The following is a 24194-nucleotide window of genomic DNA, read 5'->3' on the forward strand; positions in this document are numbered from 1 at the left end:
TTTCAAGAGTGAATAAAAGCCCCTAATGATGCTGAACTCATCCATCATAAAGCCCAGCTGAGACAAGTGGAAGGTTATACTATCTCTTCAAAATATTCCCTAGTGATCTTAAAAGGTATAAAGTGAACAGTGACAGAGGATTTATGACCCTTTCTGAGGATATTTATTAACTTGGTCTTATCTCACTACTCCAAAGCCCACTATAAATAAGACACTGTACCTTCCATACTGAGTCATTATGCCTGGTGGGAAGTAGGCTGTGTAGCAGCCCCCAGAATACTGCTCTTCACACCAGTTCTTCTCTTCATAATGCACTGGCTGTAAAACAGAGATTAATTCACTCAGGGAAAGGACAGAGTCCCAAGGAAGCTAATAACAGAAGTGAGGAGAGAGCAGAGAAGAACAGCTTATCATTTGTTGCATGTCAACATCTGACAAGACAAGCACATTTAACACATCTCTTAATGCAACATGAACCCAACACAAAAAGCCTTAATTTTTTAAAAGTAGCTAGCAGTGTCTAAAAAACTAGCTAATCTAGCCACTGCAGAACATAATCCTCTTAATCTGTCAATGTAAATTGATACTTTGTGCACAGATTTATGCTCTGAACCATGTAAAGCAAAATTAACCTCTGGTGTACACAGATGTAAGACTTGCAATATGTACAAGGGACACAAATATATACTTGTAAAAATGCAAAGTGTGCCACTTGCATGGTTCTGTGTACAGTATCACTGTGTTGGAAATTATGTGTTTTCCAGATTGGTGTCTACAACATTTAACTGGTTTAAAAATGTCTCTAAAGCGTAAACAGTGTTAATCACATAATCTAAGTGTGAGATCACGCAGAGCCAAACAGTCATTCAACATTACAGGGAAGAGAAGGTGAGGGAAAGGCAAAGGAAAAACAACCCAACACATGCAGCAATGGGTGTTAACAACTGGTGAGACAGAAGACACAACATAGATGAGAGGGAAAGCAAGCCTGTCACACCTGAAAACAGCTGAGATGTGTGGTGTGAGCACCGAGAATGCCACCCACAAAGCTGGACAAGAATAAAGTTTCATAAGCTCATTCTTGTCCTCACTGTCAAACACAACTGAAGACTTGCCATAATATTCTCTCCACTCCTCTAGAGAGGGCAGTAAGTGCTCCCATAGCAGCTACCTTTTCCAGAGGTACCTTTTCCAGAGACACCATGGTTAGATTTTGTGCTTACGTGTAAAGCTTCCTCTGATCCCAGAACCTTTGCATAGAGCTCACACAGCCTTGTCTTCCTGCAAAAGAAAAGCAACATAAGACTTCAGCGTGAGGAAAGAGCAAACAAACCACCCTAATATACCCTAGTTTCAAGAGAACACGTAATGTATCTGCTTGAACTTGAGGTTCCAGCTTTTTGGGATCTATCCTAATTGGTCAGCCTCTGGATCACTAGAAATAACTCAAACTCCCGTGCTGCATAAGTGCTGGTTTAATCAGCAGTTACACAAGCTGTTCCCTTAAGATAACTCTAGCAGCCCAGTTCCATACATTATCCAAATGTTCTCCAGACTGTCAGAAAAGAAAGTAGTAGGGCACTGCAATTTTTCATCTTGGCACATAGTCTAACTTATGTTTGTTCCTACAAAGATGCAGGTATCGATGTACCGTGGCTCTCAGGGAATTAGTACTTTATTTCTGTATACATAAAATTTCCTCCTATTTTAGTTTATGAGTCTATAAATCCATGAATATACTTCATTCCATAGCAAACCCCAAGTGCAATTAAGTTTGTTCCTACAAGCTTTTGGGTCTTACTCTCAGCCCCGATGCGCCAATTCCCAAAATCCGGAAGATCAAGATGAAATAATAGCTAACAACTATAAAAACAAAAACTCAAACACAGAATTGGAAAAACATTTACTCCTGGAAACAAATCCTGAGCTCCACAGGAAGCCATGCTAGGCACAAAAATAGAGGAGTCCCAGCTCTGTAACTGCGTGGGCTACACTTGCAGCTATGAAAGCCCATAAGGACACCATATATAACTGCTGTATGAAGCAACCCAGCTTCTACAGGAGCCCAGCTATATCCATGAGCAGCTCAACCCAAAGAATGTTACAGGATGGGGCTGAGGAGAAACAGGATGACTAGAAAGGCCTTGAAGGTGTCCTCATGTGCAGGTTGGGGCTTGAGCAAAAAGTGAAGGGTGCTACAGTTCAGGAAGAGCCATGGCCCTGGGGTGATTTTGCTGCTGGCAGGTGTCAAGTTAGTTTAAGATAGCTGTGCAAAAAGAAAATATTAAGCTTCAGGTCAAGGGCATCTTCAGACTCTTAAGAAATGTCAACCTTGGAAGGAATTATTCATCAATAACAAGGTATTATTTGAGGGGGGGGGGGGGAACCCCCCCCCCCCCACAAAAAAACCCAGCAGTTTCTAAGGAATTGAATTGTACCAGCAGAAATCAATCACTGAGGACATTACCCTTAATAAGAGCAATCTTTGCTGCTGTGCTGGTTTCTCTGCAAGATCTGCAGTTTTCATCCCAGAACCGTTTAAATAAATTCTTATTTATGTATTTATAGTTGAAGCTAGCATGGAACACATGGAATATGCAGTGAGTAAAATCCTTATTTCTTGGCTTTGGACTCAGCTGTGAAACTGCCATCAGCACTAAATAAGAGGAATGTTATGCCTGGAGCTACCAAGGTAGGGTTCTGTTGAGAGTTACACTGTGCCCAGTGTGGAAGAAATGCACATGCACAGCTGTTTTCCCTGGTCTCTTATTTCACAGCAGTGTGGAAAGGTAGGGTACAATCTAACCACTGTAATTACTCACTGGCACCTGGCCTGGGAAGACCACCTGGAAGGCAGCAGTGAGTTTTACTCCCTTCAGTCAGGCTTAGCCTGTAAAAAGGTTTCCATCCTCTCCCACAGCTGCTGTTCCTAGTCATGATTTAGGATAGCTGTCACAGACTCTACATCCTACTCTTCATATCCAAGGATTACCAAAACCCTGTAACAAGCGTGATGACGGGAGAGCCCAGGCTGTGTTGTAGGTGAGCACAGCATCTCAGCAGGATACATCCCCTGTAGGGTGCCACAAGAAGCCTGTGATCAGAAGGGCAAACACCACACCCCTTATCTAAATAACATAAATTGGTTGCACCCCAAGTGTACACTGGGAGGTCTGGGTTCATTCTCTGCCTTCCCCTGGACCCCAGTTTCCACTGGAAGGAGACTTATGTGAAGGAGGGGAGCTGCAGAACAGACCAGCAGGTTCCTGCCTTGGCTGGCTGAGGTCAAGACTGTAGGAGCCAGAGGTACCCCTGCACCAGGGTACACCCAGAAGGTACAAAGCTGGGCCTATTTCACAGCCATTTGTTACCAAAGCAAAGCCCTTCCTAGTCCAAGGTCTATTCCTCAAAAGACAAGAGTTCAAAACTCCCATTTAAAACTTGGCTGTAGGCAGCAGCAGAGTCAGGTAATTGTGCCAGCGCTTTTAATGCCCAGGGGAAAAGATGGTGCCTTGCAAACAGCCAGGACAGCCCTTAATTTCATAGAAAGAGAAGCTGTTCTTGAAGACTGCAAATGCTCAGTTGTATCCAGGGGGTTATTGTTCTCAGACAACTGCAAGAGAAGTGTAGGGAACAGAACAAAGGTCTTTATGTAACCTTTGTCGACCTCACCAAGGCTTTCGATACTGTGAGCAGAAGAGGTCTGTGGCAGATTTTGGAACGTTTAGGTTGTCCCCCCAAGTTCCTCAAAATGATCATCTCACTCCACGAGGATCAGCACGGCCAAGTCAGATACAGCAACACACTTTCTGAGCCCTTTCTAATAAAGAATGGCGTGAAACAAGGCTGTGTTCTCGTTCCTACCCTATTCACAGTCTTTTTCAGCATGATGCTCCAAAGGGCCACGGCAGACCTCGAGGATCAGGACGGTATCTACATTCGATACCGTACTGATGGAAGCCTATTCAACCTAAGGCGACTGAAGGCCCACACCAAGACCTTAAACCACCTTGTCCGGGAGCTGCTTTATGCTGATGACGCCGCCCTTGTTGCCCACACAGAAGCAGCTCTGCAGCGTTTAACATCCTGCTTTGCAGATGCTGCTGAGCTCTTTGGGCTGGAAGTCAGTCTAAAGAAAACAAAAGTTCTCCATCAACCTGCACCTCAGGAAGTCCCCCATCATCCCCACATCACCATTGGCCAATCAGAACTCAAATCAGTCCAGCAGTTTCATTACCTAGGCAGCCTCATCTCCTCAGATGGTAAGATTGATGAGGAGATAGACAACAGGTTAGCAAAGGCATATAGTGCTTTCGGAAAGCTTCATAAAAGAGTTTGGTGAAACAAACACCTGAAGAAAAGTACAAAGATCAGTGTTTACAGAGCCATAGTGCTGTCTACTCTCTTGTATGGTTCCAAATCATGGGTCATCTACCGTCACCACCTGCATCTCCTAGAGTGCTTCCATCAACGCTGCCTCCGCACAATCCTAAACATCCACTGGTCAGACTATGTGACCAACACATCTGTTCTAGAGCAAGCAGCAGTCACAAGTATTGAGGTCATGTTGCTGAGAACACAGCTGTGCTGGGCAGGGCACGTCTCCAGGATGAAGGACCAACCACCGCCTCCCTAAGATCTTGCTTTATGGTGAACTTGCCACCGGCTGCTGCAAGAGAGGAGCCCCAAAGAAAAGATACAAGGACTCCCTGAAACAACATCTCAGCCTTGGCCATATTGATCACCATAACTGGTCTACTCTGGCCTCCAATCGGGAGACCTGGAGACACACCATCTATAACGCTGCTGATGCTATTGAGACAGCACACAGGATCACCCTTGAGGAGAAAAGGCAACACAGAAAGAATCGTGCCTTGCAGAATATACCTCCTAAGGAGTCTTTCTGCTGTGCCTTTTGCAACCGGACGTGCCTGTCTCGTATTGGCCTTTTCAGCCACCAACGCGCTTGCAACAAACGTGGGTAGAGCCCTTCCCAAATCTTCATTCGTGAAGCCCAGCCATGATGAATCTAGGGGGTTCACACACAGAGTAAGACACCATTTGGTGTTTGGGATGGCTTTGAATGATGGGTAATACTGGGTTTCAGAATACCTACATGACTTTTATCATCTGGCACCTGCTGGGGGTCTATCTCAAAGCTTCAGTGCTTGTCCATTCCTGCCAAAATTGAAAGGGCTCTGTGGTATCAGGCTGTCATTTGAAAAGACTGGGACATTAACAGCTCCATTCAGACCCGTTATCCACAGACTGCCAGACTACCTGCAAAGCGAATCTGAGATGACTAAATCTTCTCTAGTTAGACTGTAAAAATGTTACTTGGACACAGTATTCCTTCTGGCATGCTTTAAAAACAATTTTATTTTCTCAGTTTCAAAATAAGCCTCTGCTCATAATCCACACTCTCTGCTTCTAGCTTTAATTTGATCAGATACTGTAAACTGGTGAGATGGAAAAAAATCATCACTTTGTAAATTCTATTTTAGTAATATGCCAAAGAGCAGTATGGTATGCAGAGACTTGTTTCAAGAAGACAGTAAAATGGCCTTCATCTGGGCCTGAAGGGCATTTTTTCCCTTCATAGCTGAGTGTGGAGAGATGGAGGCAGCTTTCTGATCCCTTCATGATGCTGAGGTGTTGCTCACAGCAGCTACAGCACCGTCAAGGTTGCACTTAGTTACAGACATTGAAAGGACCTTCCAGGGTGATTAGAAGAAATAAAAATCAAACACAATGGTCAAGCCTGTCCCTTCTGACAAGCTTTCAAAGAGCTCAGTGCACCTGCAGGAAGCCAGAGAGGTAGCAGTGGGGAGAGGAGGCTGGACCTGGATCCTTTCCACTGAGGGCAGGTGGATTTCTACACTACTTTCATATCCAGCAGCTTAGAGCAGTTCTTTATCTGGAGTTACATAAGCAGAGCAGCCTTGTGGGAAAATAAGAACCAGGACCAGAGAGTTTCCAAAGGGCAGGGGTTAGCTACACATCTGCTGCCAGTTTGTGGGAATTCTGTGGGGCCTTCATCCAAAACCAAGATACCTTCTTCTTCCAAGTGACATGTCTGCCTACTATCACAAGGTTACGGACAATTTCCTTCAAATCAGGGCATTTTTTTTCCTGCCCTGGTCATTTATAACAAAATTCTGACTCAGATTCTGCACAGATCTCCAGTGTTTGGACTTACCTTTCTTCTTTTGTGAGACCTGTCAGTCTTCTGCACTTCCGAGCAAGAATGAAGCTGTAGGAAGACCACAGACAATTTACTGCCATTATGCAACTACATTTCCTGCATTATTTAAAATGTCAATATGTTATGGTGGGATGCTGTGATTCACAGTAATAGCTTTAGGGTCTCTATCTAAAATATCCATTTCATCTCTCTGCATAACGTTGTTTGCTCTGTCTGCTGCTTGCAGGACTCACTCTAGAAGGAAACACTCTGAGATTCATGTTACGATATTTGCATGAGCTGTTTCCCAATTACCTTAATTTTATACAGTTGTGGGTGCAGGCATATAGGAACAAGAGGTGAAGCCTGGGACTGAGCTGTAAATTATTTTTTAATAAAACTTTTAAGACTGATCACACTCCATAGCTGTTAAAAAAAACCCAAACCAAACAAAATATAATTCTAGAAAACAAATTTTGATTTAAAGAACTGGAATACTGGGCAAAAACTTTATATTTCTGCAATCACCCTCTTTTTTCTTCTCTTTTCTTTCCTCTTCTCCAAGTCTATACTTTGCCACACAACAAGGCAAAAGATGAAAGTAAAAAAAAAAATGACAGAATTTCATTTTTTAAATTAGCAATGAAATCATAGAGAAAACTTTTTTGAAATAAAACAATCACAGAACATATTCACCACAGACTCAACCTTTAATTATTTTAAAGTATTTCCTTTCAAAAGCAGTAGGTTTTCCATTTCAACTGCTGCCTCTAAGACAAAATAAAAAAGCATTAATTAGACACTGTCTCTTACCCTATTATGGCAGGAAAACTGCCATCAGGCTTAGTATCATCAAGTGTTAAACCAATTGCAGCATCCTCATCTTCAATGATCATGGTACCACAATACCCTGTTAAGCACAAAGTGGAAAAGTTAGGATACATCTATCCAAATCTAGGAACAATCTTCCAAGAAGATGTGAAATATTCAGAACATGACAGGAAAAAGCTCTAAACAAACTGATCTAAATTTACCCTGCTTTGAGCAAGACATGGGACTAGATGACATCCAGAGGTTTCTCCCAGTCTCTATCATTCTCAGATATTATGATTCTGATACAGGGGAGCAAGGTAACTAATAATTAGCAAGGTAATTATTACACAGAAATGGACTGCTCTCAAATACTGAAGATGTTCAAGGGTCTTTACCACAGTTGTTTCCATGTATGACATTTATGTCAGACAGAGAAGGAGATATTTGTACACTGTTTTGAAAAAACAATTGTTCTTAAAAGAGTTTGAAGAAAATATATTGTTCTTAAAAGAACAATGGTGTTGGCAAAGCACAGTATGCTACAGGTTCTATCAGAAACAGGGAGTCACCCCCTGTCAATCCATTCCAAACCTAATAGGCAGAACATGACAGGATCCAGAACCCCATAAGTCATTCACAAAGATGGAGGGTGGATGACATTTGTAGCTGTGGTGGAGGGAAACAGTTTTCCCCCTGAAGTTATAAAATGGTAAATCCCCCGGGGGTGGTAACCCTTGGAAGTTTGAACCAATGAGCGCTTCTGCAAAATATAAACATATCACAAGCAGAACAGAAGAGAAGATAGTTGTTGTAGTTGTTGTGGAAGAAGTAGCCATGTTGTAAGGCCACGAGGAGAAAGGGCAGGAGCCCCCCTGGGGGGCTCTGGCCCCCCAGCCCCCGGCTGGGGGCTACAGGGACTTGGCACAGTGTAAGGCTGGGCTAAGTACCTGTGGCTGACAGCTGAAGGAGTTTCTCTACTGTAAGAAGCAGCAGGAGCAGCGGTAGAGCTGCACTGACCGAAAAAAAATGGTTGCAGAGAGCCAGAAGAGATAAGACCAAACAACAATGACAGGCATGCAGCAACACAGAGAGAACTCCTGGAAGGAGAACCGAGAGAGAGCCAGAAGCAGAGAGAGAGAATTAGGCTCTACAGAGAGAGAGAGGAAGTTGGGGTAAGAAATGAAATAAAACCCCATACCCCTCTGAGACCTCCGAGAGAGAGGAGGATGATGGACTCTTACATGAGTCGTGGAGTGCTACAGCACTGCAGAAAGGAGCTGTAAAGCTCAGAAGGAATACAGAGGGGGTGACCTTGGCCCCCCCACTGCCTGAGACAGAGCACGGAGCTCTGCAAAGGGGGCTTGAATCCCCTGAAGATAGGGACCGTCACGAAGACCCCTGAGCTTCGTGGTATGACTCTGGTGAAACGACCATGTCCGGGTGAACGCAGCCCACAGAAGAGAAGACCCTCGCCTGGAGGCGAAGGGCCATGAGGGCTTGGATACCCCCTCGTGTGTGCTGGCAGAGATCCAGCTACAGCTGCTGCAGAAGAGATGCCTGCTGCCTTAGAAACACTGCTGCTCTGAGAGCAGAAAGGATCTTTTCCTTTTTCCCTCCTGGACTTTTATTTGGAGGGGAGAAGAGATTTGATCCATTGTAAATACTTTTTATGTCATGGTAGAGATAGCTAAGATTGTATATAATGTATTGTAGTAGTTATTTGTACAGTCATTGTAATATATTCCCTTTCCCCCATTTTGAGTCTTGTGTGGTGTCTGGAAAAATCATCTCACACTGAGTTGAGATGCGGGAGGGGGTTTGGACTAGGGAATTGGATTTTGGAGCTCTCAAACCGTGACAGTAGGCAAACAGATGTGGGCTCATTATAGCCAAAGATGAGAAATAGGTGCTATTACACTGCCGTTTTTCTTAGATTCAGTAGTTCTAAAAGAGAGCTGAGGAACCACGATGGAAGTATTCAGCCTGTAAGGGGAGTTCAGGATGACTAGCCCAGCTGGGGATGGAGATGTAAAGACACTTTCAACTAATGCTGCCCAGTGCATCCAGAAGGCAGAATTTTTGCAGACTGATAATTGATGGGATGAAACCCCTTTCCATCACACATCACTTGTACCTTTACATTCCTGTACAAGTGAGAGAAACTCATATCCACATGCCACTGAAGAAGAGGACAATAAAAACAACCAAGACAATAAACAACAGGCATGAGTTCTCCCTTCGTGACTACCTCCCTGTTTGTATTCCCTCATCCACCCTCTTTTCCCTCTTTTTTCCTTCTAAGGTTTAGCATCCTCTGTCTACTCCATTGCCATGCACCCTCTTCCCTTTGTCACTACTATTCCATTCAATTAAAACACAATACCTTTCTTCCTCCAGAAAGTTTCCTTATAGTACACAATGCACTTGATGACTGAGCCCATGGGGACCCGGTTGATGAGCTGGTTTCTCATTGGGGGTAAAGGTGGGTTGAAATGAATCTTCAGACTAAGAGCTGGGGGAATGGCACTGATCACATATTTGCCCTGGAAAAGAAATTATACATAAGCCAAATACGTTCTCCATTACTTCAACCTAGGTATATTGCTCCAGTGATCTTGGCAGACATCTGTGGAGGCTGCAGGGTGTATCTTGTGAAGCAATTTTGGCATTTAGCATAAGAATTGTAAAACTAAACCCTCACAAAATCCTGCTCATTAAATAACAAACAAGCATCATATAAGCAGCCATCTGTTCAAATGATGGGCAGCTGCCCTTTCCTCAGTACTTAAAAGAAAGCACTGTGCTATAAGAGTCCATTGATCTCCCTTCCATCTGGACTCCTCTGTTACAACTTGGAAGTAAAGTTTGCAATGTTTTTCCCAGAAAGTTTACTACTCAGCTACATTTTTGTGTTCACACTTTAATTCAGAAGGTAACTGAACACAAAGAAGAGATGATTGCTTTCCAGGCATCACTTTAAAGAACTATCACTTCAGGACAATGAGGAAGTGTGAGCTGTCATAGTCACTCATATCACTGCTACGTTTTTGGAGAGTATTTTGGAGCAGCCAAAAAGGACGAAGCTAAAGGGTTTCTAGCCATCCATCCCACCAGTAATGATTTCTTACAAGGACATTCCATTACCTCGTATAATTCATGATCTAAGGTTTCCACAACGACACTTTCACCCGACTGGTCGATGCGGACGACCGGCTTCCTCAGCTTCACCCGCCCTCCCAGGCGCTCCATCATCTTCTCGCTGATCTGGCCAGCGCCCCCAACAAACTTCCTCTCCTGAAGCACATAAACAGCGACTCAGCAGAGAGGTGCTTGTGAAGCAGGTATCATTTTGCTCAGCATTCAAAACAAACCCCATTCTTCCACTGTTATCAAAACACATTTGGGAAGTTTGGCAGTTTCACTTGGAAACATATCCGCGTTACTTTCTCTTTTGGGGATTTCGTCAAATACTTCCCATATTTGACCAGCAGTCAAAACCAGAAGTATCAGTAATCTCGTGAGAAAACCCCTTCTCATGTGGTCTCCAAACAGTTTCCTCAGGCCTGTGTGAATCAGCAAGACTTCTGAAAAGTACTTAAACTTTCAAACCTTTCTCTGAGTTTATTCATCCCTGCAGAGCTCTGTGCATCAGAAATAGGACACTTCATAATAAATAACAAAGTAAAAGAAATAATGTAGCTCACATAAAAAATGCCTACTACAGTCTGTAATCTAAACTAACTTAAATCACCTCTAGCATAGCACAGAATTCAAATATTTAAACATATTTACAGTTAAATTATCTATGGTTATTGCTTATATATGCATATTTATGGATTTGATATGGTTTCATGTATTTGCATTTTTATTTATTTATGATGAAGTAACTTGCATTTCAAAAAATATATCTAATACAATTAGTAAAATTTGCACTTCTCAAGTAGAAGACCATTAACAGAGTCTTTACTTTCTTCAAATGCAGAAGAAGCACTAGTGTACCAGACTGCAAACATTTCAGAGCAATACCATTTTTAAGCAGTGGCAGTCATTTTCTTCAGGCTGATTTTAAAATCACAACAGTGTTAATCCTTGGAAGTTTGCACCTTAGGAACCCAGCTCTGGGCTACATTTTCAGCATTAATTTACAGCTGGCATTGCCATCTCCATTAAGTTCTTCAGCAGTGGCAAGCCTTGCTTCAGCCTCGTGACAGAAATAAGCATAGGTAAAACTCTCATTTTTCAGCGTGGATAAGCAAAGTACATGTTCTAACCAGAGTCCAAAAGGAATCCAGAGTCAGGAACAGATACAAAACTACTGAACCCTAGGTCAATGCTTTCAGCACAGGAGCAGTTTTCAACACCTGTTTTGCAAGATCCAGATTAAAGTGTAAATGAACAAAACTAGTTATCAATGTGCAACTGGCTCAAAAGTCACGGACGACTCAGTTTGCCCTCTGAACTAAAACAAACAAGCAAAAGAATGAAGTTAAACCAGGGCCTATCAAGAGTTGCAGAAGGTGATGGCTGACAGTACCTGTCCTCCATTGGTCGTTGAGAATATCCTCGCTGTCCCCCCACACTGCTTCACGTACCACAAAAACCACAAGGCAGAGACCTCGTGGGGCTCAGAAGTGACATCCACGTTCACAAACAGAGTTGCGAAACTCTTAGCTGCACTGCAACAAAGACATGAAAGTGAGTTAATTTAAAAAATTAATAATGTTGACCAGATTCTTCTTGAATGGGAGACTGTCTTTGGCAACCTCTTCTTTTACTGTGGGCAAAGGATTCCTTGATTTGAGTTGAAGCAAGAAATTATCAATTCCTTTCATGTAACATTTTTCAAGTATCCTTGCAAAAAAAGTGTTAATCAAGTGTTTATATTCCAGACAAATTAGGGCTCCAGGAGACACAAAAGCTCATGAAAGCTTATGTTACTAATTATGCTACTAATGCAAATTTGTCATTTTAGAATTAAGGGAAGCAAGCCCTCTGGCTTTCACTGGACTCCAAAAACACCATGTCCTTGGTTCCTGGGTTACAGACAAGATCTGCACCTGCTAAATGCCTGTCCCTCAAGCACATAGTGGAGAGATTATTCAACACTTGTCATAAAAAGTTAGCAATCTTGTCTAAGCTAATTATCTAATATCTCTGGATTAGTCAGGATCCCTTCACTGCCCAATCCTCCTCTGTGCTCAGGGAGAGTGCTGCAGGTGGAACACAACAAGGAAAGAAATGTAAGTAGGAAGCCAAAACAGACGAGACAGCATTCATGAAAGAGTTTGACAGGGAAAAGGAAAGGATTCTTTTGGTTGCTCAACTCAGTATTTTAAACAGTGTTCCAGTAGCCAGCGGCAATGAACACAGAAGCAGAAAATTGACCTGTGTCTGAAAAAGGATCACTGCTTTACGTCTTAAAGCTTGTGCTTTCGTTACAGCTCCACTGTAAATTAATGTATAAGCCTGTACAAGATTTTTGGGTGCACTAAGACAGAATTTATTAAGGTTCAGGGAAACATTCCTCCTGTTAGAAGTAAATGCTTTCCCCTGCCCTCATTCTGAGGAGGAGTTTTAAGAGACATGGACAGGACCACAAGATGCCCAGTTTAACTACTTTGGGCTTAGGGACTAAAATTCTATATATGTTTCATATGCAAGGCATCAGGCAATCAATAACTTCCAAAGCCAGTACAGAATCCACTTTTTTGTTGCTTCTTTCTTTTTTTTAGTCTTAGACTTCAAAAAAAGTGAAAAGTGTATCTCTATCATACTATTTCAAACAGCTGTAGATCTACATAGAAAAAAAGGCATCTTCTGTCCTTTCTAAAAATGCGAAGTCCCACTGAAGTACAGACCTCATCCATTTTCTGAAATATGAGGGCATTCTGGCTTCATTCTTGACAGCCAAAAATAATACAGAAATTATTCATGATTTTTTGCCAGTATAAACACATATTGTAAAATATGACCAACTCTGTAAGGTATTTTGCTAATGTGTCCATTAATCTTTTATAAGCAGAGGCTATTAGATGGTGATTACATTCTCCTAGTTTCTGCTGCCTTCTCCCATTGCTTTTCAGTTCCTGATGTTTTACCTAGGAATGCCAGTATGATTTCAACCAAGTGCAGTCAGGACATTTCCATCATGCATCTGTAGCCAAAAGCAAATCTGTACAGTCTGTTAGATGAGAGGCAATAGTAGAAGATTACCCTTCTGGATCATTACCTTCCAGAGGGGGAATTTTCTATGGCATGTTACCTAAATCTTGAACAAACTGAGCAAATCAAGCTGAGGTGCACATATAAAATCTGAAAAGCGTCTCTGTGTCATGCCAATATTCAGGTAAAATGTCAAGTCTTATTCCATCAAAGTTGGAAAATCATGAATGTAGTCACATGAGCTACTGGATTTTGGATGACTACTGGTGCGTGGTGTTTTGCAAACTTGTCCAGTTCCTTACCAAGTCAGAGGTTTAGGGAGCCAACAGAGCTGTCAGACTACATTTCTATCTGGTTGTACTGCACGTGGACCATGATACAAATGAGAAAGGCTTTTTATATGCTTCTGTGCAATTGTCACTCCTGTTAAAGTAAAACAAGTTTTTTGACAGGGGCCTACTGTCCATTTACAATCACAGAATTATTGAATGGTGAAAGACCCCAAAGGATGACCTTAAAGATCATCCAGTTCCAACCCCCTGCAATGGGCATGAACACCTTCCACTAGACCAGGTTGCTTCAAAGTTCCATCCAGCCTGGCCTTGAACACTTCCAGTGATGGGGCATCCACAACTTCTCTGGGCAATCTGTGCCAGGGCCTCACCACCCTCATGATAAAAAATTTCTTCCTAATATCTAATTTAACCCTGCTCTCTTTCAGTGCAAAGCCAGAATCCCCTGTCCTATCACTACATGCCCTTGTCAGAAGTCCCTCTCCAGCTGTCTTGTAAGCCCCTTTTAGGCTCTGGAAGGCTGCTCTAAGGTGTCCCTGGAGTCTTCTCTTCTCCAGGCTGAACAACACAACCCTCCCAGCCTGTCGCCATAGGAGAGGTGCTCCAGCCTCAGGTCGTCTTTGCGGCCCTACTCTGGACTCGGCCCAAAATAGTCATGATCTACATGAACAACAATGGTCATGCTGCTCTCTGGAGATTGGCTGAAGCCATAGAAATGCCCCTGTTGAGGACCAGACTTAGTGGGTGCTAACAGGCTTCGGCACCAAGCTCGTGCAGGCTCGTGGCAGCTGCATGTGGGGTGCTTGGCAGTTCTGAGGTGGTTGCTGTAGAAATCAATCTGCTTTACAGCAAGGCAGAATTAATGGGCTTTTTTTTTTTTTCTTTCAGTGAGAAGAAAAACAATCAAACTGCCGCTGAATGGCAAGGGAAGGAAAATTGCTTTGATGTATACACAAAACCAGGAAGCATTTTCACTTTACCTGCTATATAGTGCACCAACTAAACAATAGAAAGATGGGTGTTAAAGTGATTTAGTGGTATTGCAAGACAAATGTTATCTTTATAGCACTTTGGTAAAATCAGCTGGTCCAGCAGAGAATAAATGTGTGTTGTTCCATCAAAAGTTTGATTCAAAAAGCTGCTGTAACCAGAACATTTTTCTTTTAAAGGCTAAACACACAGTAAAGAGCAGGAAAGTGCACATAACAGATTAAGGTACTACACGTCTATTCAGAAGTAACCCTCCCAAATACATTTTCCTTTTATCTTCTTTTTTAGTCTAAAAAGTTAGGGAAATAGAGTGTGCTGACAGGTGTTGTGGTCCATTATTACAAGATTTTCTCACCCCATTTTTTTAAAAAAGCTGTATTTTAGGGGTAGTTATATCTCTTTGCAAAGCAGTAACATTTATTTGGAGCTCTAAGATATATAAATATGTCATTGTATTTCATATTAAAAAGTTTCTTACTTCGTCCAGCAAATTTTATCTATGAAATCTTGCATAGTCATTTTGTCCCATTCTTCTGCATGTGGAGCCTTCCATGGGGCTTCACTGGGAATCTAAGGAGACATAAAAAAGCATCCATCAGCAAATGAGTGACACAAGAATTACCATGTCTTTACATGGTAATTTAGCCTGCAAATTTCTGGCAGATAATACAGTGAACTTAGCAGTGAATGCTTTTAGGGGTTTTTTGTTGTTTGTTTGCCTGCTTTAAGAATTTTCTCTTTTTTTAGATGGAAAAACAGAGAATAAATTTAGAGCTAAGTGATGTTTCTAAGTTGTTCCATATCTCTTGCATTTATCTATGCAAGTAAGAGCAACCTCTTCTCAAAGTCTTGTAGCTCAGTCAATAGAAAACATACACTACTGGTAATAAACTAGAACAGACAAGTTGAATTTGAAGGTAGAGAAGGGCAAACGTTTGAGGTTGACAAGCCTCTTAAAATATCACTTTATGATTCACCAGGAAAAGTGCTAAAAACCAATCACAAACGTAAGCCTTGACATTCCTTTAACCAGAAGAGCAAAGCTATGACTGCAGACAGCCTCAGCAATGTGGCCCTCAGAAGAAGTTTCAAGGATGCCTCTTCAGATGCGCTCTGACCATCAGTGTGTACCAACATGTGTGGCTGCTCTTGCCAGCACCAGGTTTTTTCAAGCTAGAGCAGCTTCCCATCTTTCACTCTGCCTCTCACGGAGACAAAGCTGAGCTGAGACAGTCAGCTGCAATGCTTCATGCCATACCTCCTTCCCCATTTCATCCATGGTCCTCCACAGGTTGTTGTAGTCCAGGTAGGCCAGCGGATTCCGCATAGGAGGGAATGGACCTTTAAAGGGGTAAGACTTACCCTACAAGATGAAGAACAAACAAAAACCTCATTAAAAACTAAACACAACCATAATCATAGCTGCCATGTGTGGGAAGCTGCAGCAAATTAAGCGTACACTGTAAGAAAGAACAATCAATACATGTAACATCTTCTGACAGATCACGTCAGTGTGTGCACACAAGAGGCAATGGGCACAAACTGAAACACAGGAGGCTCCTTCTGAACATCAGGAAATGCTTTTTCACTGTGAAGGGTGACTCAGCACTGGCACTGATGGCCCAGAGAAGTTGTGGAGTCTTCCATCCTTGAAGATCCTCAAAAGTTACCTGCACATGGTCCTGGGCTACCAGCTCTAGGTGGCCCTGCTTGAACAAGGTGACCTCCAGTGGTACATCCAACCTCATCCATTCTGTGACCCTGTTATCCTGTATTTGCAACTTAGCTGTGATACACAGCTGAATTAATAAGTCCCATGTGTGCAGAACTGATAGTGCCTTCATCTTCAAAGCTTTACATTTGGAACTTCTGGGCAACAAAACTAATACCCTGCAGTAGAGTCATCAAGACCAGACTAAAAAAATGAGATGAAAAATTGGCTATTTACTACTGAAAGAGACATATGTATGTTACTTTTTTCCTCTTAAATGTTTGTGAGAAGACTGAACTGTTAATTGTAGTAAGCAGTTTCTTTTTAGTTTTGTTTTTTTTCAAAATCAGGCAAAAGCAGTTGTGGTGAGCTTTATTATATACTAAAATCATAGTTCAGAGACCTTCCTTAAAAAAAAAAAAAGGTGTTTTGGCTAACCTAAAAATTACCAGTCCTGCAGAAAATGTAGAGTTTACTATTAATGACTTATTCTTCCAGTCATTAACACCTCTGGTTGTAAATTCCAGTGATAGGGTGACCAATACCAATGTCCTAATTACATCATTAAATATTCAATAATTAGATTTTATACATCTGTATCTCTGCTACAAGATACTCTGAAAGTCTGGCTTAATTAGGAGTGGAAGATAACAAGTAATTTGTAGAGCTATTTCTCTGACATGGGATTTCCCTGGCTGACTATATGGATGGCAGCCTAATAGCTTTAAAAATTCACAAGGAAATGCTCATCAGCATTATGCAGGTACTCCTTTTTTCACTGTGCATTCCAGAGTCCATAAGATAGGCAAATAATAAAGGCTACATTGTGTGCCACATCTGATTTTTCAAAACTTGTATTAAATTATGTATTTAAGTGTGCACGGCCCAAGCATGATTGCCAAACAGTAGAAGTACCAACTTTTAACACATATTTGATGCAGTGCCACACCAATCCATCAGTAAAAAATTATTTACAGTGGCTTAAAAAAAATCATACTGTACCAAGATTTAATATTTAGAAACAGGTAACAACAACAACAGCGTGTCTTCTTGAGGAGAAGTACCCAAAGAGCACTTACTCAAAGAAGTGTAGGGCTTTATCTGATTTAGTATCTTTATTAATACTGTGAAAGAAGGGAGGGAGAGCACATTATTCAAATCTTCAAGCATTTGCAGGCACCAGAAAAGACAGTAAAAGGGTGCAATGGGACCCTGACAGACTCAAAACTCGGTCTGGAAATAACAAAAGGAGACAAAACCTTGAAAATGCTCGCTAATAACTTTGAGGACTTCTAATTCAAAGAGAAAGATACTTAGAGAGCAGTAAGGCAAAAAATCAAACCTAAGGGAAAGAGAAAATTAGCTTACAAAACTCCCAAACAGGTTAGAGAAAGTGAAGAAGAAACTGGTTTTTCACCTCATCTTCACAGATGCAGGACTCCAGTGGAATCCTTGTCAGAAACACCAAGGTAATGAAAGTTTGGAAAAAAGTAAAATGGGAGAGGGAAGGAAAGGATTTAATTCTTTGGTACACATGAAGAAGTAGCTGCAAGACAACAATTTCATTTTGCAGTGTTTTTGAGGAGAAATTATGGTTTTCACAATGCCAAAACATCAAATTTTTAGAAGTTTTCAACCAGAGGTTTTGTCACAGCTGGAGTAGATCTCCAGTCACTTTGTGTGCCAGAGGCACCAAGGTTGAAAACCTAGAACTTCCAATTTAAGGATGGACATTACAGCACATTCACCCAGATAATGGAAGGGTGGGATTTTTTTTGGGTTTTTTTCAGTCAGCATGAAAACAAAAGTGCATTTCTACACATCTTGTGCTCAACCATATGAAAATATTGGAATCAGGAAAACATATCCCTATAAATGAAGATGAACTGAACAAGTCTGTTTCATCATAAGCACTTAGTCCTGACATGAAAATTTGTATATGATTACGGAATCTCTTAATATGGAATCAATCTGAACTGGAGCACACCCTCATACTCTGCTGCCAAAGGGCTATGAAAGAGCAGCAAGAAGTCTCAGACTAAGTACCTTCTTGTCCCAAGTGATAACACCTGAACCATGTTGACAATTACCTTTTAGCCTTTTGGGGCACATTAAAATTCTATAAGTGGCTCCTATGGCAACAAGAAGTAAGTTTTACAGCGCTTTCTTCTGAACACTGGAGCCACCCTTCACTAGTGTAAACACCATATAGATATTCCAAAGCCAGACCATACCAGTTTGGTTTTAAATACTTAGTATTTCCCAAATTTAGATTTATAAAACAAGTATACAGCTGTGCTCAAGAAAACCAGGACAGCATCAGAATGGGTTATTCTAATTTTGTTCTGAACTTCCTGCTTTGCCAGAGGCAATCCTAACTGAGTTCCCTCTGAGTTAACTCAGGTCTTATGAGTTCCCTGTGGTGCTTCCTCATGAGCACACAAGAGACACACAAATCATATTTTTGTTTTAGTATTCTTCTATTTCACTGCATTTGAACTGCTGAAACGGAAATCTTGGGTATGTCTCTTGTGTAGAAATCTGGGGTGACAAGTCTCATAAAGCACAAGAACAAACTTAAGCCTGGAAAAATATAAACAAATCAAAGTTAGTGAGTACCCTGTGAAAGCTACTTCCAAGAGCTCCTAAGGCATCTCCTAAGGCCTGATCCTTATTTCTTGTACAAACAAAACTCCAGGAGCTGTCAATCAGAATTTTGTTTGAGAAGCAACTGCCAGACTAGGCTCTACACAGAAACAAAAATAACAGCACCAAAGAAAGACTACAGAAAGTTCAGAGTAATTACCAACAAACTGAAACATTTCAGCTCTACTTTTGCTGAATTTGCATTTTTGCAAACACAACAACCTTTTTGATATTTAGGTAAAATTTGCTTATTGCTATCATCTTACTGGGAATAGCATTCTCCATACCTCCTTAGTGCTGAAAAATCCCTAAAGAATAACAAGACACAGATGAAAAATATGGTCCAAGATGCACAACATGTTTCCTTTTTGAATATTTTTATACCTAAATCAGAGCTGTACAGAAACAGCAATAGTAACCACCCCTTCCAATCATTTGCCATGGTATTTCAGCACCAGTACTACAACACTCAGAAGTATTTCTTACCCTTTTTTATTTAATACAGGCATATATATAATTTTAGAAATAATTTCATGATGCCACTTGCAACGTTTCCAAAAGCTGAACGGAACACAGCAGTTGGAAGTCTACCTGCTATTGTATGGATCACTTGCTCACAAAGGCTGTTGCTGCAGTAGGGGCTAAAGCTCACTGAAGAAGCTGAAACCATAAGGGAGGAAACTCGTGCAGTGCAGCTGTCTCAGGAATAAACCAACAGGGAAATGAGAAATCCAGTGCTTGTCACAAACGCTGCAATTCCCAACAGATTTTCTCATCCATCTGTTTCACGTCAACCAACATTTGGCTTACTTACAATGGACCCATGTAAGTGCAGAAATAAGCTTTCTTTATACATCAGCTCTGTTTCAGGTCAAATAGCTGACATAAGAAATGGGTTATTACAGGTGGAAAAAAAAAAACCACAATGTGGCAACTGAATATCAGTAGCCCCTTTAATATCAGCCCCAGCACTCAGGAGGGCATAGGGGTCAGATTCCACACACTTCTTCCTGTGAGGATGACAGCGAGTAAATGGTTAGCTGAGGAAGGACATGCCAGGAAATACCAGCATAAACATCTTATAAATGTAATCAGCTTTCCTTGGAAAAACAAGACGGTGTGGTGCATTCTCCGTGTCACTGAAGGAGCACGGATATTCCCTCAGCTAAACCACCTAAACTGGTAGTAACCAGTGGAGTACCTGATGCTCACTTCACCAAGACCTCACTCTGCATGTTAATTCACAGTTACACAGGTTTATTGGCAAGCAGTGCCCTCTGCTGATTCACAGCACTGGTACATCACACATACCCTGTTCTCTCAACTTAAAATCCCAGGAACGTCATTCATACACAGCACTGGAACAGTAAGATGCAAAGTCATGAGGAGGAAAATGAGAACCAGAAAAGGATCACTTCAGGATGTAACTCTGTACATGTATCAGATATTGTTTCTCATCTGCTGCCTTGTGAAAAAGTATCAATTTTGTTTGGTTTGTGGGAGTTGTTTTTTGGTTTTGTTGTTGTTTGGGGTGTGTGTGTTTGTTTAGTTCTGTTGGGGTTTTTAAAACCAGTATGTTTCTTTGAAAGTAAGCCTCAGTAAAACATGGCAAGTAGCTGGACCAAACTGAGAGAGGTACACTGGCCTGCTTAGAAACTGTAACAGCATTGAACTACATTGAAGTTCCCTTCATTGCAGAACTATTCAGGAGCTCATATGCTCAGCTGATTACTATACTGACAGATATACTAAAAGTAAAAAGATACATAGGTTAGAAAATATAAACACAGCATAAGACAATCTGTATGACTGATATACCTGCAAAGCTGCAATATTTAGACACGCCAAAATGTCCTTGAAATGTATTTCAATATCTAATTTGAGATCATCAGCTGTGCATGCCAGTGTGTCTTGTGAATTTGGTCAAGTAAGGTAATTCCAGTTTAAGTGTTCATAGCCAGACACAGTGGCTTGAAACATGCATTCTGAAAAGGAATGGAGCTAAGCAGGAACAACTTGTTTCTGCCATGTTATAGAAATAAGTCCACCTTCACTCTGCCACGTCATGCAATCCGTTAAATACTTGTCTTACCTAAAATATAGACAGAAGGAGAGAAACAACACTGAAGTGATTCAGAAAGGAAAATTGAGGATCTGCTCTGAATTTAGATCCTCTATATAATTGTATGTATATTTCTTCCAATCAGCTGTGAAAATAATTAACTAAATCTCCTTCCTACTAGAATGGGAATTTTTGTTTTCAGACACTAAAAACTACCTTTACAAAAAGCATTAAAGTGTCTTATGAAGCACAGATTTATAGGGACTTTGTTTGTAAATACTCTTTGAAACTGGGCCTGCATGTGGCTTTCCAAACCTGAATTAAACCAGTCAACAAAGTGAACAAAAATCAACTGAAAACTTTACAATATTTCTAGAATTAGTCTTAAGAAAAATCCTCTTTCCCCTCCCAAAAGCAGATAAATGAGCATAAATAAATGGAAAAAAAAAAAAAAAAGAAAAGAAGAAGAAAAGAGTAGCTTCATTTGGGAGAAAGCTTTCAAGAGAGCATCTGCCCATAATATAACTGAGCAGACAGAGTACACATACTCTCACAACTAGAACACTGGTTTTAACCAGAAGATGACTTTGGGGTCAGTAAATTTGTTTCTGAGATACTTCAGGTTATTAAACTCCTTACCTAAAAAAATTAAAAAAATAAAATTTTACAGACACATGAAATCCAGTATGTTCACCAGGTTGATCTTGTGTTAAATACACACTTCTCTAATTCTTTTCCTAATCTCCTTGGGAACAGACCATGTGGCCTGGGAAAGCTAACACCAAGGAAGACTTTTTCAACTCAAATTTAATTAAGAAATTCATACTTTATTTACAGTTCATTTTTCTTACTACTTTCATCCTCATGCTGCCATTAGGTCACAGCTTCCAGCCTTCCAGTCAATCTTCTTGATCAATAAACATTCCTTGCAAAATCTTGCATTACAGTCCCCTTTGACAGAGATCATTCTGCAGATCTGCTGTACATAATCTTGCATCTTTTAAGCTGCTGAAATAAAAATATCCATATTTTAATTTAAAAAGGCCTAATTATGAAATTTCTTCTTACAATTACTGCCAGCCCTTTATTTACAGGGCAGGTCCAATGAGACCAAACAAGCCCAGCTTTTCCTATACTCATGCCAAAGCCTGCTCCACCCTCTTCTGGGAGTCTGGAAGATGCTTTCACCAATCTCAGCCTAGTCAACCTCAGACTCACTTTTGAGGCTACAAGTGAATATGATTAATGACACAGAATCTTGTGAGAGAAATACCTGCATCCTCATATCCAGTAAAGACACCAAATGCCCAGCTTTTTACAGATTCAGATGTATTCTTCTCAGCTCCCCAAGTTCTTATTTACAAATTGCCAACAAAAAGGGGAAAAAAACCCCAAAACATGAGGCTGTTTCACCTCCCTTAAATTGATGGCAACTGAGAGTCTCACAGACTTCATTCTCTGACTACACTCTAATTAAGATATACAAAGAACAATGAAAGTACATTTATCTAGTCATTCAAAAATCCATTTAAGCTGTTACACTCTATACTACAGACTATGCCAGGAGATACTGCCCTCAGATTCGCAGAGAAGCTGGTCAAAAGCTTAAATAAATCATATTGCTTAGCTTCAGTGCATATATCACAGATGTCACAAAAGAAACATCATTAAATTCTATAACTTTAAATACAGCAGTCACTTATCCAGCTGTTAATTAAATCCCGATACAATATGACCATCATATTTTTTATTCATGAACAAGACCACAGCAAACTGCATTTTAATAGGCACAATAGTGCTGAAAATGAATGAGACCCAAGAGGGCTGTAAATTTTTTTCTGGAAATCTACTTCAGGTTAGTATGTAACCTGACAAAATTAGTGTAGATTTGGGTCCTAGTTAGAAGCACTGTGTATATAAGACTAAATATTCACCTTCCTGACGTGCTGCAGACAAGGTTCACATTAGCATTATCCCTGGAGATGCTAATTGTTTATATTTGTATAAAGGTGGTGCCAAACTTCAAGTGGGCATGACGTGCATTCAGACACCTCTGGCCAGTGCTGCTGGCAGATGAATTATTACGAGGAAACTCCAGCCTCTTAAAGAGAACTTAACTGAGGTAATGAAGTATTGGCCAGTCAATGTCAAGAACCTGTCTAGTGACTAGGGAGGGGATGCTTCCTGTTTCACCCAGCATCTGAACCTGAAAGAGCCCCCAGGATGTGCACAATGCCAAACGTGCCTTCTGGTGCTAAAGAAGCAACTTGCAGGATTTAATTACAACCATATGAGGACTGTTTCAGGTGCAACACCCTGTCAAAGTGGTCAAAATAGCCAGCTACCTCATCCAGCTGTTAGCACTGTCCACAGCTTGCATAACAGAGACAACAGAAATTAGAAAGAACAAGTGTTACTGCCACTTTTAATAATCTGGGGAAGGTCCAGGAAGGATAATAGCGTTATCCCATAAAAAGTCCCAGTGGCAAAAAGCATCTCAAAACAAAAAAAATGACAAGAAGCATCAACAGCAGTGGGGGATCTACCACAGACTAACGACTATGTTTTAAAAAAACGAGCTTTGGTGGTCTGATGTAGCCAGGAAGGAGCCTTTTTGTCATCAGTGAAAATGGGATTGGGGATGTTCAGCTGGCACCATAGCAGGACAAAGAGTAGGTCATCCTTACTGTATATGAAGGAATGAAGTTCTAAAAAGATTCACTGGGCAAACCAGTCATACAAATATGTGTTTCTTTACACAGATTTAGGGTAGCAAAGCAAACCAGTTCCACAGTTACCTTAGACAAGGAACCGATGTTGCAATTGATAACATTGGTAAATTTGTGATTTAAAATGCAGGAAGTTTGCATGGCTATTGAGATGGCACAGAAGTGAAGGACAATTTGAATTACAGGGAAAATGTGATAATTAAACCCTCACGACAGCTGGTGTGTTTTCAAATTTCAACATTTCTTTCCAGGGACTGTTACACAATAAAGGTAAAAATTACCTGTACTATATGTACTTTGGTTTGCTTTCTGAAAGACAAAAACTGTCATTCGTTTTGGTGGGGGAAACAAACATCACCAGTTAAAAGCTGCAAATCTGCATATCTAAGGTAGGATCCTGAATTCTCTCTTGGGCAGCTAAGGAAAAGTTATCTCAATTTAAGAAGCATTTTTAAGATTTTACATCTGCCTACCAGTCTAGTGGGAAGACTGTTAAGAGATGATGAATTCTCAGACAGTTCTGCTTTTGCTTCTCAAATCTGGATTTATGAACCTAATTTCAGTTGGCTATTGAAAATCAATGGTGTTCAGGCAGCAATTTGCC

General features: G+C 41.0%; 1 protein-coding gene across 2 annotated transcripts in view; it reads right to left on the minus strand.

The window, feature by feature from the left end:
* LOC135410314 (amine oxidase [flavin-containing] B-like) overlaps positions 1 to 24194 on the minus strand; it is a 149858-nt gene that overhangs the window by 102922 nt on the left and 22742 nt on the right. For both annotated transcript variants that reach the window (XM_064646916.1, XM_064646917.1), the window contains exons 4-12: positions 15701 to 15805; positions 14921 to 15012; positions 11532 to 11673; positions 10142 to 10291; positions 9381 to 9540; positions 6998 to 7094; positions 6200 to 6253; positions 1224 to 1281; positions 221 to 318 (exon numbers count right to left, since the gene is read on the minus strand). In XM_064646916.1, coding sequence (XP_064502986.1) covers positions 221 to 318; positions 1224 to 1281; positions 6200 to 6253; positions 6998 to 7094; positions 9381 to 9540; positions 10142 to 10291; positions 11532 to 11673; positions 14921 to 15012; positions 15701 to 15805 — 956 coding nt within the window. The remainder of the gene's footprint in view (positions 1 to 220; positions 319 to 1223; positions 1282 to 6199; positions 6254 to 6997; positions 7095 to 9380; positions 9541 to 10141; positions 10292 to 11531; positions 11674 to 14920; positions 15013 to 15700; positions 15806 to 24194) is intronic.

The sequence above is a fragment of the Pseudopipra pipra genome, chromosome 2, assembly GCF_036250125.1.
Source record: "Pseudopipra pipra isolate bDixPip1 chromosome 2, bDixPip1.hap1, whole genome shotgun sequence".
Taxonomy (NCBI): domain Eukaryota; kingdom Metazoa; phylum Chordata; class Aves; order Passeriformes; family Pipridae; genus Pseudopipra; species Pseudopipra pipra.